At 54.8% G+C, this 14,203-nt stretch overlaps 4 protein-coding genes and 1 non-coding gene across 5 annotated transcripts; 4 read left to right on the forward strand and 1 right to left on the reverse strand.

Annotated features, from left to right (window-relative positions):
- Window positions 1-1,225: 1,225 nt before the first annotated feature.
- Window positions 1,226-2,872, forward strand: COL26b_008418 (uncharacterized protein; the record flags this gene model as incomplete). The annotated part of the gene is made up of 1 exon (XM_053181177.1): window positions 1,226-2,872. One exon carries the CDS (start codon window positions 1,226-1,228, stop codon window positions 2,870-2,872), a length of 1,647 nt encoding a protein of 548 aa, XP_053034924.1.
- Window positions 2,873-4,096: 1,224 nt separating this feature from the next.
- COL26b_008419 (uncharacterized protein) lies at window positions 4,097-5,371 on the forward strand (the record flags this gene model as incomplete). Its single annotated transcript, XM_053181178.1, has 2 exons — window positions 4,097-4,387; window positions 4,445-5,371. The coding sequence occupies 2 exons, from the start codon at window positions 4,097-4,099 to the stop codon at window positions 5,369-5,371; spliced, it is 1,218 nt and encodes a 405-aa protein (XP_053034925.1).
- Window positions 5,372-5,636: 265 nt separating this feature from the next.
- Window positions 5,637-7,820, reverse strand: COL26b_008420 (uncharacterized protein; the record flags this gene model as incomplete). Its single annotated transcript, XM_053181179.1, has 2 exons — window positions 5,637-7,658; window positions 7,710-7,820. 2 exons carry the CDS (start codon window positions 7,818-7,820, stop codon window positions 5,637-5,639), a joined length of 2,133 nt encoding a protein of 710 aa, XP_053034926.1.
- A 1,915-nt stretch (window positions 7,821-9,735) lies between these two features.
- On the forward strand, window positions 9,736-9,807 carry COL26b_008421. The gene has a single exon. It is a non-coding gene; the product is annotated as a tRNA-Pro (tRNA).
- Window positions 9,808-11,930: 2,123 nt separating this feature from the next.
- Window positions 11,931-13,609, forward strand: COL26b_008422 (uncharacterized protein; the record flags this gene model as incomplete). The annotated part of the gene is made up of 3 exons (XM_053181180.1): window positions 11,931-11,954; window positions 12,007-12,126; window positions 12,179-13,609. The coding sequence occupies 3 exons, from the start codon at window positions 11,931-11,933 to the stop codon at window positions 13,607-13,609; spliced, it is 1,575 nt and encodes a 524-aa protein (XP_053034927.1).
- Window positions 13,610-14,203: the final 594 nt, after the last annotated feature.

A 14,203-nucleotide genomic window follows, 5' to 3' on the forward strand; every position in this document is an offset into this window, starting at 1 on the left:
AAGAACAGAAAGTCGAGCCGTCAGCGCCATTCACGAGTTGCTCACAGGCCGATCAAACTCTCCACTTTCCGATGTGCTAACACATCCCCCGGGGCCCAGAGCCTTGGTTCCCCGTTTCGTTAATGGCAATCAAGCTTATCCTTCCTGAGCTTTATTCTACGCTCGTACTTAGGCGCCGTGCTATTATACGATTTTCGCTGCTGCTAGGGGCCCAGCGTTCATCACGTCTGGAAGCGTTTCAAGAGCTCGACGCCCGGTTACGGATGACAGATGACGTTATTATTTTAGTGACGGGAATAATCAGAGGAAGAAGAGACGAAATTGAAAGCCGCAATGCATAGCCATCCTGGCCTGTTGTTTGTCTACCCAAAAAAGATCTAGAAGGAGTGGGCAGTCAATCCGAGAGTGGGCAGCTATTTCTTCACTGTGAAGTTTGGCCCCAAGACGTGGTAAGGGTGAGAAAGATTAAGTGATTGGGGGCGTGGTGCGGAGCCAAGACTTTTGTACGATGAGACGACGGAGGTCTCTGAGACTGATGCGACTCATCAAAACTTTTGTGGAGACTTTTTGACGTTTTGGATGGTTGATGTGCCCTGTCCCGTCAGACTTGGCTCCGAGGCGAGGGGTGGAGTGCGGAGGATCCTGGACATCCTGGACACACACACAGCCATCATGGATCCAGCATGGATACGCGGAGAACTTGGCAGCAACACCCAGCTGATGGGAAGAACTGCAGGTCCAAGGTCTTTTACAACTTTCTTTACCTTCGGGTTGCTTGGCACATGCCACCGGTCTGAGGATTCGATGTGATGTTTCACGGGGGGGTTGTATCCCGAGTGAGATGGGCCTGGACTGGGGCCCGCCATGGCTGTACATGGCTGAATCGTTGTTGGAAGTTGAGACTTTGGCGCAATGACAACGGATGAATGGCGTGAATAGGTCAGGACTTAGGGGGTTGAGGTCAGATGGCAGATGACGGGTGCGAGAGAAAAGTTGGGATATAAAGATTGGGCTCTTGGCCGACAATCATTGAGTTGCTTTACCTCTTCACCTCTCACGCCTCAACAACTACCTCTTCCTCTTCTCCCTTTTTCCTTCTCTTGAGTTGAGCCAGTCTCATTCTTTCAACTACTCGGGTAGTAGTCTAGTTCGTGTTAGCAATTTTTATTCCATTCTTTTTCACCTTCTCTTACTATCTCTTCATACTCTCTACACCCCAGACAACATGAAGTTCTCTCAAGCAGCCGTCCTTCTCCTGGCCGGCTTTGCCGTAGCCGCACCCACTACTTCCGATGCCCTCCGCGGCCATCAGCGTCAGCGAAGAGCCAACGGTGGCCAGGGCAGCGACCTCATCGCCCAGCTCCAGAGCACCTTTGACAGGAACAACCCGACCGGCACCCCCGCCGCCGCCGGAGACCCTGCGGACCTCAACGGAGATGGCGTGATCAACGCTTTCGAGGCCGGTGCCCAGGCCAGCAAGCTTAAGCTCAGACGTGGAAAGGGCAAGAAGCAGCAGGCCGCTGGCAACAACAACGATGCCGCCGATGGCAACGATGCTGCGGACGCCGCTGGTGGCAACGCCGGCAACAACGCTGATGCTGCTACTGGCAATGCAGGCAACGCTGCCGATGCTGCTACCGGCAACGCAGCGGCCGGCAACGGTACTGCGAACGCTGGCGGTGCCGCTGCTGGAGGCAAGAAGCAGAAGAAGGCCAAGGGTGCGAAGGCAGCAAAGGCAAAGGGCGCGAAGGCCGCCGGCAAGAACGCGGCCGCGGGTGGCGGAGCTGCTGGCGGAGCTGCTGCCGGCGCCGGCAACGCAGCCGCAGGCAACGGTACCGCGAACGCCGGTGGCAACGCCGGAAACGCCAACAACAACAACCAGGCCGGCAACCAGCAGGAGGGCAACAACGAGCAGCAGGGTGACAACCAGGATGCCGGCGACGCAGCTGACGGTGCCGCTGGCAACGCTGGCAACGCCGATGCCGGTAACGCTGCTGGTGGCGCCGCTGACAACGCTGGCGGTGCCGCTGCTGGAGGCAAGAAGAACAAGAAGGCCGGCAAGAACAACAACAACAACAACGCTGGTAACGCCGCGGATGCTGGAAACGCTGCTGACGGTGCCGCTGGTGGTAACGCCGCCGATGCTGCTGCTGGAGGCAACGCCAACAACAACAACCAGCAGCAGGGCCAGAACGGTGCTCAGGACAACGCTGCTGACGGTGCTGCTGGTGGCAACGCTGCTGATGGCGCCGCTGGAAATGCCGGAAACGCCGCCGGTGGCAAGAAGAACAAGAACGCCGGAAACGCCGCGGGCAACCAGAACAACGTCGACAACGCAGCCGGCAACGCTGCTGATGGTGCCGCCGGAGGTAACGCCAACAACGAGCAGCAGGGCCAGAACGGCGCTCAGGATGGTGCTCAGGACGCTGCTGACGGCGCTGCTGGTGGCAACGCCGCCGATGGTGCTGCTGGCAACAACAACAACCAGCAGGGTCAGAACGGTGCCCAGGATGGTGCTCAGGGTGGTGCCGGCAACGCAGGTAACGCCGCCGGCGGAAAGAAGAACAAGAACGCCGGAGCCGCTGCGGGCAACAACAACAACAACAACAACAACGCCAACAACGGTGCCGCAGACAACGCCGCCGGTGGTGCCGCTGACGGAGAGAACGCCGCGGACGACGCTGCCGGCGGTGCTGCCGGCGGCAACGCGGGCGCCAACAACGAGCAGCAGGGCAACAACGAGCAACAAGGCGAGAACCAGGACGGCGCCGCTGGCAATGCCGGCAACGCCAACGCCGGAGCCAACGGCAAGGCGGCGAACAAGGCCGCGAAGAACGCTAACGCGCGCCGTTTTCTCCACAGGGTCTTTTAGGTCCCCATTTCAATTCAGCAACAATTCTGCCAGTGCGGTGTTTAATATGAAGGATTCCAATGCTGACGGGGCCCAGAAGGGGAATGGGAACAATGCCAAGTCATCTTCACAAGAGGGCCAGAACGGTCAGAATGGTCAAAATGGGCAGGATGGGCAGGATGGGCAGGATGGTCAAAATGGCCAAAACGGTCAGGATGGCCAATTCAGCGGGGAGAACAATGTTGATCAGACGGGCGAACATCAGGACCCTGAACCCGGAATGGGTTTCCCGGATTTGTTGGATTACTATGAGATTCGATGCGATGAGTGAAAATTTATTATTACTTCTACTGGCATTCTGTTCCTTCGCGAGCAACAAAATAGGGGAGAAGAAAGTCTGTCTTTACTGTATTATAGTTCAACGAGCGATTTTGTTGACGAATTGCTCGTGCGACTTTCACTGGCCCTGCGAAATCTTGTGATGGCTTCACCTCGGAACGAGACAAGATCGGCTCTTCTCTGTGGGTTTTCTCGGTCTCGGCAACAGTCCATGTGTAGTGCAGTCTTAGTGAAGAGTCGATTGTCTGGTTGTTGAATGAAGCGTGATGATCAGGGGTTACACTGGCCAGAATCATAAAAAAAGAACGGCAACAGAACAGCCGATATGGGGAAGCCCCTGTCAATCACTTGGAGAGAGTTTCGGCTTCATCTGAACTTGAACGGCTTTAACGTCAGTCTTGACTTTCTCCGCTCGGCTCGGCGTATGGCCCCCCTGTCTAGAATGAGCCAATCAGAACAAGTGTAATGCAAAGAAACAAATGTGAATATGTTCAGGTTGAGTCAATAGAAACCATTGGGACCTCAATTTCACGATGATGCTGTAATTAGGTCGTTCAAGATCACGATGAGGTGCATACATGTGTTCCACTAAGAAACGCGCTCTCGGCGTGCAGCGGTGGGCTGATTCGGCCCATTCGGGTGCTAGTTCGCCACGGCCCGCCGAGATCCAGGGCGGTGGGACCGGGCGCGCGCCGGGCGTCTTCTATGACGAGCCTCTTGCGTCAATCCTCCCGACGTCACAGACCGGTCACTCGTGTGGAATTCTAGAACGCGTCTGAGTGATGCGATGTTTTCGGAGCCGATAAAACCTCACGGATGAAATTGTCATCTGGGCAGTAAACGATTTTCTTTGTAGAAAATTCCAGTGAATCATTAGAGAAACCAAGAACATCAAGTACCGCCATCATGAGTTCACGAAGCACCGTTTTCCAGCTGAGCGGCACATGCAACAATTACGACTGGGGAAAGAAGGGTCATGATTCCCTCGCCGCGCGCTTGTGTGAAAACACCCCTACCGGCTTCAAAATCAAGAAAGGCGAGGCCTACTCAGAGATGTGGTTTGGCGATTACCCGGACTTCCCTGCCCGAGTTCTCGAGTCACAGGAGCTTCTCAGCGATGTCTTGAAAAAGAACAAGAAGTTATTGGGAAAGAAGGTCATTGAGCAGCTTGATGGCCAGCTACCATATCTGCCAAAGGTAGAGTTCCCTTATCCATAATGCATTCGTATCGACACACACTGACACACGACTCAGATCCTCTCAATCGCCAAGGCCCTCCCGCTGCAAATCCACCCCAACAAGTCTCTCGCCAGCAAGCTTCACGAGCAAGACCCGGAAAACTTTACCGACCCCAACCACAAGCCCGAGATCGCCGTAGCTTTGGGCAAATTTGAAGTCTTTGCTGGCTTCAAGCCCCTCGACCAGATCTCCCCCATCTTCAACATCCCCGCGCTCAGGGACTTCATCCCCGATGACACGAAGACTTGGTCTGATGAGACACTGCGAGAAGTCACCCGGCGCATCCTGTTGGCGGAAGAATCGACCGTCGAGAAGGCATCAAAAGCTCTCGCTGACACACCCCGTGAAGAGCTCGGCGGCAATGCGTACGTGCAGGATCTATTGCCAAGGTTGCAGGAGCAGTACGGTAAGGGCGACCCCGGAACGTTGGTAGCACTGCTGTGCATGAACTTCTTGACGTTGGAGGCGGGTGAGGCGTTGTACATCCCCGCAGACGGCATCCACGCGTACCTGTCGGGAGACATTGTCGAGTGCATGGCGCGGTCGAACAACGTGCTCAACACCGGCTTCTGTCCACCCGGCGACCGGAACAATGTGGACTTGTTCAGCAAGACTTTGACTTTCAAGGCTCACAGCAAGGACGATGTCATTTTGCCTGGAGAGAAGAGCCCCAGGGGTGCGCAGGGTCGGACGGTGGTGTACCGTCCGCCGCTGAGCGAGTTCGATATGCTGCGGACAGATTTGGATGAGAAGAACCCAAGCGAGGTGCTCAAGCCGGGCGAGGGACCTGCTGTAGCCATCGTTACTGAAGGTGAAGGTGTTCTGGAGGCGGACGGAAAGCAGTTCCAAGTCAAGGCTGGACACATCTACTTTATTGCGCCTGGCATTGAGGCGAAATGGGGAAGCAAGAGTAAGATCCAGGTGTTTACGACTGTGGTCTAGATTTTTTGTGTAGAGGTTCTAGAAGTATGATGTTATGAAGAGATGAATCTGTTTACCGAAGGAACTATTCGGGTGCTTCCTTCATATTGTCACAAAATTCCGGTGCGAGGCAATGATCATTATTTCAATCTATGTAATCGTCGCTAATGGAGTATCTCTGAAAATGAATCAAAAATAGTGGCGATGAAGCCGACCTTGCTGGAATACAGCTACGTTCGCCTCAATAACTCCCAACTCCTGCAACACACACCCGTGATTCTAAACATCAATGGCCTAATTCTCTAAGATGGCGATCCTTCCCAGCCGCACTCTTAACTGCGTTCTCAACAGCCGAGGCAAGATCAAGGTGGAAGAAAGGACGATTGATCCCAGTAATCGGGCCCAAAATTCGGCCCCCGATCTCCTTATAAGCCAAGCTTCCCTCCTCCAAGTTCGAAGACGACTGCTCAGAGTCGCTGGTCACGCACACGGCCTTTGAGCTCCTCGCAGTCGATGCACCATCACACAGCATTGGGGGCTGGCCAGCTAGTTCTGCCAAGGTGAAAACGGGCTCCCAGCGATTCAGGTGTCCTGGCGCAGGGCACCCGAAACCTGACACTGACAGGGCTCGGCGTGTCCATCGGTTTTGCAGGCCTGTAAAGCGCCATTCGACAGGTTCCGGCGCGGCCCAGCGATCGAGCTGGTTGCGGAGGTCAATCAGGCCTTCGACGGCCCCTGAGTCCATGTTGTTGACGGCGGAGCAGTCCAGGATAACGGCTCGCAGTAAAGGTTTTGTTAGGGCCGCAGACTCTGAGTCGGTCTCGACGGTCGCAACAGGGACGGGTTCGTTCCACGGCCTATCGCCGGGGTGATCGTAGTGAGGGATAGTCGTGCGACGGGTGGATTGGGTAACGTGCTCAATTACCCGGTCGACATATTGTGCTTGGTTGAGGTAGTTGAAGCCTTCGGTGAAGCGGTAAATGAACACGCCTGGGTAGAGCTCTCCTACGTGTACCTCTGGGTTCGTACCGTCTTTGCGATCCAGGGGAAGAAAGACGTCTCGCGCAGGGAGTTTAGGGGATGGAGGCGACCGGCTGTGGTGGAGAGTCTGTGAACTCCTCACTGAGTGACGGTCGACATCGTGATGCTCGGTAGGGCTTCGGTCGAGATGGCGGTAGGTGCGGACGCGGCCGAGGAAGCGGCCCCTTGCGCGAGCGAGGCGCAGGAGGAGCAGAGCGGCTGAGAGGGCGACGGTGACATAGATGCCGTCTTCCAGGCTGGTGAAGATGGAGACGAATACGCCGATGAAGTAGATGAACACGTCGGGAGGGGACATGAGCCAGGACTTGAAGATGTGGTCGGGGGAGGTGATGAGGTTGATCACGGCGTGTATGATCAGGGCTGCTAGGCTTGCCATGGGGATATAGTAAAGCACAGAGGTGAGAGCGTAAAGAGCGAGGAGGAGAATAACTCCATTGAAGATGCCGGCTAATGGCGTTCTGACACCTGCTTTAGAGAGAATAGCAGTGCCGCCGAAGGACCCGGTCGAAGAGTAGGCTCCGAGGAAGGGGCCGAATAGATTAGTGCAGCCGATCGAGATTAGCTCTTGTGAAGGCTGGACTGTGTAGTTGTTAATGCGACCGAATGACTTCCCAATCGCGATGTGCTCGATTACGAGGATGATCACGGTGGCGGGGAGGTCCGGGAGGAGTGCGGAGATCAACTTCGGGTTTAGTGACGGCGGGCCGGCATGGGTGAAGCCCCTCGGGAGAGTCCCGGTGATGCGAAATCTGTGTTCACCGTCGCCCAGTCCTCTGTTGACTAGGAAACTGATGAGGGTATATAGTAGGATGGTGAAGGTCATGCGAAGTGAACACAACATCTCCCACATCCTTCGGCGCTTTGGTTGCGTCTTGGCCATGCGCTCGGTGTACCACTTTATAAGGGCAAGCAATACCAACGCTGTAAGTCCAATGGCGGCGTCGAGCTTCACGCGGGGCAGGCCGCGGGCGGTATCGATAAACACGCGGTATGCGGCGGCTTTGGAGTTGACGCCATCGATGCCCAAGAGAGACGGTATCTGACTGAGGGTAATCGTGATGGCGGCACCAGTGACGAACGCGGAGATGGCAACATGGGGTATGAATTCGATGATCCAGTCAAGTCTCAGGAGACCGAAGACCAGAAGGACAGCGCCGGCGAGGAAGGCGAGGGTCTTGGAGATTTCTTCGGGGGCGAACTCGCCGGGGTGTTCTTCGAGGACTTTGGCGCTGACTTTGCCGACGAGGAGACTGACTACGGCAGTTGCCTGTAGTTGTTAGTTGTGTATGACGGAAGCCATATTGGTCTTAGGACTTACTCCTATTGCAATGTCTTTGGATGTTCCGAACAGCCAGTATAGGGCTGCGCCGGTGAAGGAGGTGTAGAGGCCATATTCTGGGCTGAGTCGTGCGAGAAGGGCATATGCCATTGCTTGTGGGATAACCACAAGTCCAAGTGTCACACCTACTGGGTATGAGTTGACGGTCATAGAATTGCCATAGTGTTACTTGCCTGCAATAGCATCCGAGATAAGCCAACGAGTGTTGTACCTCAGAATCCACCTCGTGAAAGGAAACAAGCTCTTGACGTAACGGACCGATCCATCCTTTGTGGGCACGTGCTCCAGTAGCCATTCCTTTACTGTCGGGTCTTCCTCATAATATGGTTCGTATGGTGAGATATCGTTTGTGACATGTTCGTGTAGTTCTCGTGTTTGATGTCGTGTGCTGGCTTCTAGGTCAATGCCGAGGACCTTGGCTGCCAGCGAGCCGGCTTTGCTCGCTGCCATGACTCTCTTCTTTAAGTGGCAAAGTTTTTCTGCGTGCCTTATACCGAAGGTTGGTTTCGAAATACCAGATACGGCCTCATGGGAGGCTGTCAGTAATCACATAAAACGATGATAGGAACGAGTCTGTTCACAAAAAAGACTCTTTCTTTCAGATGAGCTGCGAAGCGGTGTGCCGGTTTGCGTATGATCTGAAGGTGACATGGGCTGGTTATAAGATGGAGCAACGGCTGTCTGGAGGGCATACCGCTCTAGAAGCCGCACCGCCAGCCGCCTTGGCGCCCGTGTTATCGGGGAGACAAGGGGGGCGCTAACTTGGCAGCAGGCCGGGGAAGGTAATCCTTACGTTTGTTGGGGTGACACGGCGATCTAGACCTTAGATTCGAATTTGCTCTTGGACGGGACGATAAGTTACTTTGAACCGCTGTTCGTCTCTAGGCTGGGTCCCTCCATGTCAGAAGCGCAGGAGGAAAAGCAAAACACATACAGGGCAGATCTCGGCGATCTGAAGCGCAAAACATCGCGGCAGTGAGCACGATCTCGCGGGGAACGGGGCGCGCTAGACGTCCCCATGATGCCGGCACGAGCTTCAGCGCTCGGGGACCAAGAAAATACTGCTTTAGTGCCTTAAGAGTGGATCCACGATGGCTTGCGGTGGATCGCGAACTTGGCTCTTTGTCGGCGAAGTGGATGATAGGGAGGCAGGGAGGCAGGTCGGGTCGGTGGTGGGTGTTCTTCTCCGGAGCGCCGACAGCCGGTCCGGGCGGGTATCGGCGCTGGATCCACGCAGGAGGACGGTCTCGGCCCCGTTTGTCGGGGATTGATGGGGTCCAGGCTCCCCTGCCTCGGGGGGAGAAACTTTTCCATCTTGCTGTATGCAACCACTCCAGCGGCGCATTTCCGATGTTTCTTTCAATGCGGCTCGTGTGAGACGGGGGGTTGGCAACACGTCAGCAACATGTCGTCGCACCCGTTGTTGGAGACTTGCCGACTGCATGATTTGAGCGAGGCAGCGCGCGTCGACCACGGCTGGATGAGAAGTCGCCGGTCGACTGCTTGCTGCTGCTGCTGGCACGGCTAGATAAGAGCCCCATGTCTCGTCCCGGCAGTCGGCCCTTTCCACGGACGGCTCCTGCGTCGTCAATCGGCGAATGGAGTTATTTTCGGTCACGCCGGTTGCCGCTAACGTCGGTTGTTGAATCTGGGGGTTGATCTGGCCCTCCTTTTGAGAGAGACGGCTCCATTGTTAGTCAAAATTCCCCAGACGACGTCAGGACGCGCTAAGACGTTGAGTCCATCCAGGTTGGCGTCGGGCCAGCCAGCTTGATTGAGCGACAGGCTCACCTGCAAACAGGCCTGTAAAGACATGATGATGCCCGCTCTACGGGTTGGGTAACTTTTACCTAAGACAACACTGCAGTGAGTCGACAGTCGCCGTCGGCGTTGGTCACGTTCTCCGGAATAGGCAGCTCGGATTCTTTTCCGTCTCCAACAGATCTTAAACTGCTTTCTGCGTACCAACAGCAAACCCACTTCCATTTGTGATCATGTTGGAACTGGCCTGATGGTCTAGAGGTATGATTCTCGCTTTGGGTGCGAGAGGTCCCGGGTTCAATCCCCGGTCAGGCCCTTCTTTTGCTTTTTGCCCACGGGAACCATCTGAGGTCGATTTAGGAGGCCAAAGTGGCTGCGTATTGACGTTTCCTGACATTTTAAACATCGGACCAGGAACGGCGACGGCGCGGAAAACATGTGGGCCCCGGAGGTGTGGAGAAAGGGGGCCCGAGCTGGGTCTTTGTTTTCCTCGTTTCCCCCCCGCGACACTTTTGGGTTTGGTCCGCGTCCTGCTCTTATTTTTTTAAGGTGATGGCTCGCCCTCACCGACTCCGAAGCTCAGCAACCTTTCTTGGTTCGCGATCAACACGTTTCTCAAAATGGTCAAGGCTTGCCTGGGTAGGTTGGGCAGCTTGCGAGCAGAGTTGCGCCAGATCAGCAAACACGCCAGTCCGGGGCCTTTTCCCTGAAGCCGAAAGTTCCTCACGAGGGCGCCGATCTGCCCAGCTTCAAGGGACCGTCTGAGTCTGCAATTGTCTTTTGAGGCATTTGGTTTTTCAATTCTCGAACCATGAAGGTGTATTTACCGCCGCAAGCGCTTCAATCAAGGTCGGTCAGTCGTGGATCTCAATTGATGAGGGCTGTCATCATGTCAGATTGCTGTCACCCCCTGTCAACTGACCGACGGCTCTCGAGGTTGTATGCAGCCGAATGTTTCCAGAACTACAGTGACGAAATGCCGTTTGTCTCCTCGCCGAAACGTACATATGTGTTCAAGGAAATGTCCAGGATGCCGTGTCTTTGGATTACCAGAAGTAGCCCAAGTCAGCAATAACCAACGTCTTTCTGGTCAGTGGGCCACCACACGTCCCTTCCGGCGCTTCCAGGAGGCCCGAGTTCTTACAGCGGCACAACCGTCTTGGGTAAGAACCGCACGCAAAGAAAGTTCTGAAATAGCATCTGATGTCTCGTCTTCGGGGATACCTCATGTGCGGGCACGTGCGGAACAGGGAACTGCTCCAGCCTACAGGCCATCTCCCGGCAGACTATTCAGATGAACGACAACGGCTGCCTCGGGTTGCCCACTCAGGTTGTTTTCTAGGAAACACCCAACGTCACCAGGCATGTTGTCGCATACCCGGCGCGGGAAGCCATGCAATGCAGCCTGCGGGAATGGCAGTTGGACCAACTTTTCGGGTTGGCCAACAGCCCTACAACAACCATGGATACTGCATGACCGCTGTCTGTCGAGTGAGACACGGCTTTCGCAGTCATACGGCAGTCCGTACTTGGCCAAACTCCGAACATCATCCAAGATATCGAATTCGAAGAAAGCAAGCTTCAAAAGCCTCAGCGTATCTGAACCATTAGAGTAGGTCCCTCGTAACCCGTGCCCCCCTGCCGACAGGTCTCTCGGCAGCCCCTGCACCTATCAGGAAGGGACCGTCGGACTGCCGACTCTTCAAAGGCGAATAAAAGGCTTCCGGCCACTTGAGATTCCGTCCTGAACATCGAGTCACGATGTCTAAGCGCAGCACATAAAGAGTTCATCTATACTACCACAGCCATGTATGTTCGGACTGGCCCGCTCGTGTAGGCCAAGGCGACCATACCATAGAAGCCGTCGCGACGCCACTGGGAAGATGTCATCCTGCTTGATAAGAAACGGTCGTCCAAATTTTGTGCAATGGATTCGCCTTATAACCAGGTCGGCGCCCCATGATTTTAGTGCGGATCTTCAGGTAGGCGCAGATCTTATTGCGGCGTTTCGGTTTGCCTCTTCCTGTTGCCAGTTTTCGCAAATCGCCCTTCAAGATGTTTGTCAGAACCTCTCATGCAGCGGTCTTGATGGCGCTGGTTGGGGGCTCGTTGGCAGACTGGATCAGTCCCGAGTTTACATCGTTCTTTCAACTTCCTTTACCGATTCCTCCCGTAAAGCAGCCCAAGTTGTAGGTATAGCTCTCTCAACCGGGTGGACATCACTGACATCGCGGCAGCTCGGTCAACAATCCAGTCACGAACAAGCCTATTGACTATTATGAGATGGAAATTCTTCCGTTCACACAGAAGATCTACCCCGACAGAGGGCCGGTCTCGCTCATAGGATACGATGGCATGTCACCAGGACCAACATACATAATCCCAAGAGGCCGGGAAACGGTGGTGAGGTTGTCCAACAAGGCAGTCAATCCAAGTGTGATGCATCTTCATGGGTCTTACACGGTGAGTCAACTGCGGCCCGGAATTCTGGTGACAATGCTAATTCCCCTTGCAGCGATCGCCGTGGGATGGTTGGGCAGAGGACACTATCATCCCAGGACAGTACAAAGATTACTACTACCCCAACAGCCAGAACGGCCGTACCTTGTGGTATCATGACCATGCTGTCGACATCGTAGGTATTTCCGACCAGCAGGACTAGATAACAGAGCTAATACTCGCTGAAGACAGCCGTGAATGACTACTTTGGTCAGGAAGGCATGTGGATCATCCATGACCCTGCGGAGGACGCGCTGGGCCTTCCCAACGAATACGGTGTCAACGATATCCCGCTCATCATCACGTCAAAGCAATACGGGGACGATGGCCAGCTATTTTCCCCGGCTGGGGAAACTGAGGGTCTGCTGGGAGACGTCATCCACGTCAACGGGCAGCCGTGGCCGTTCCTCGCTGTAGAGCCTCGGAAATATCGCCTTCGCCTCCTCAATTCCGCAATCTCAAGAGCGTTCATCTACTCATTCTACAAATTGGGAGACGAGGACGAAGAACCTATCCCCATCCCGTTCCAGGTCATCGCCTCGGACTCCGGCCTGCTCACGAGCCCTGTCACCACGAAGAACCTCGCGCAAGCCATGGCCGAGCGCTGGGAAGTTATCTTCGATTTCACCCCCTTCGCCGGGCAGAAGATCACCATGATGACGGAAGACGAACGCAACATCGGAGCGCAGTCGAGACACAAGAAGGGCAGAAAAGGCAAGGGCAAAGATGAAGACTACTTGACGCCCGTCATGCAGTTTGTGGTGAGCCCCACGCCCGTCGCCGACAAGTCTCTTGTTCCCGGAGAGTTGCGCGCCGTGCCGTTTCCACCCCAACTCCCCGACCTCATTGACCACTACTATTTGTTCCACCAAGAGGATGAGCTCTGGAAAATCAACGACGTCGTCTTCAGCGACAAGGCAAACCGCATCCTTGCAAACGTCCCTCGCGGCACGGTTGAGATATGGGAGATTGAGAACGGGGCCGGCGGCGGCTTCCTGCATCCCGTCCACGTCCACATGGTCGACTTCCGCATCCTAAGTCGCACCAGCACTGGCAAGTGGGCAACCGACCGCGGCGTCTTGCCGTACGAGGAAGCCGGTTTGAAGGATGTAGTTTGGGTCGGCGTCGGCGAGGTCGTTCGTGTCGAAGCCCACTATGCGCCGTGGGATGGCGTCTACATGTTCCATTGCCACAACCTGATCCACGAAGACCATCAGATGATGGCGGCCTTCGACGTCACGACTTTGAGCGACTTTGGGTACAAGGAGACGGCGTTCAATGATCCCATGGAAGGCAGGTGGCGCGCCGTGCCAATCACCAAGGCCGATTTCACCGTGGACGCCATCACGAAGAAGATTGTCATGATGGCAAAGCTCCAGCCCTACGGTGATGTCGGCGACATTGTACGAAAGCTGGACCAATACTGGGCTTCTCGAGGCGGACTTCACCAGAACCCTGGCATAGTCAACGATGAAGCAGCCAAGAAAAAGGGGGCTCAGGAGGCAGCCAAGAAGGACACACCCAAAAAGGACGGAGCCAAGGAAAGCGCGACTAAGATGGGCGGTGTTAAGATGAGGCGGGTTAAAAGGGCCGAGATCGTCATGGATGAGACTGAATGATAGACGGAGGGGACAAAATTAGTTTTCCTCAGCGAATGCGCGGTGTAATGTGTAAGATCTAATTTCTATGTTGTGGGCGGCTGTACAACACTGGATGCGCGATGGGTCAGGACTCGGGAGCATCTTCGATTTGCCTGTATATATATCTTAATGTTGGCTCCTTATCTTGCGAATCAAATTCGTGATATTTATCTATGAGAACTTTCTAGGAATAACTGAAGTATTGACCAGGTCTTCGTACTAATCATGCTCGGAGGCCGGAGTATTCGGCGTCCGCGATCAATCTTCACGAATATTGACTGGCTCCAGAGGCTCCGAAGATAAAGTCAAATCATTCTACATTATATCACATAGTTGTATGAGTCCAGTCTTTGAAGAATCTGCGCACATGCTGAGGCCATATAGATTTAGACGCATATCGAGAGGCTAGCCTGCTGGGCATGGTATACAAATGCCAAAACTAGGGTATATAACCACCAATCGTAGAATCTCTTAGCTATCTAGACGGCATTTCACAGTTTGGGTGACGCCATCACTTGACGAACCGGATGAGGGGAATTATCGTGTCAAAGAACGGCTCCCTTCTATGTATTC

This window comes from Colletotrichum chrysophilum (assembly GCF_026319265.1).
Source record: "Colletotrichum chrysophilum strain AFK26 chromosome Unknown scaffold_73, whole genome shotgun sequence".
NCBI classification, from domain to species: domain Eukaryota; kingdom Fungi; phylum Ascomycota; class Sordariomycetes; order Glomerellales; family Glomerellaceae; genus Colletotrichum; species Colletotrichum chrysophilum.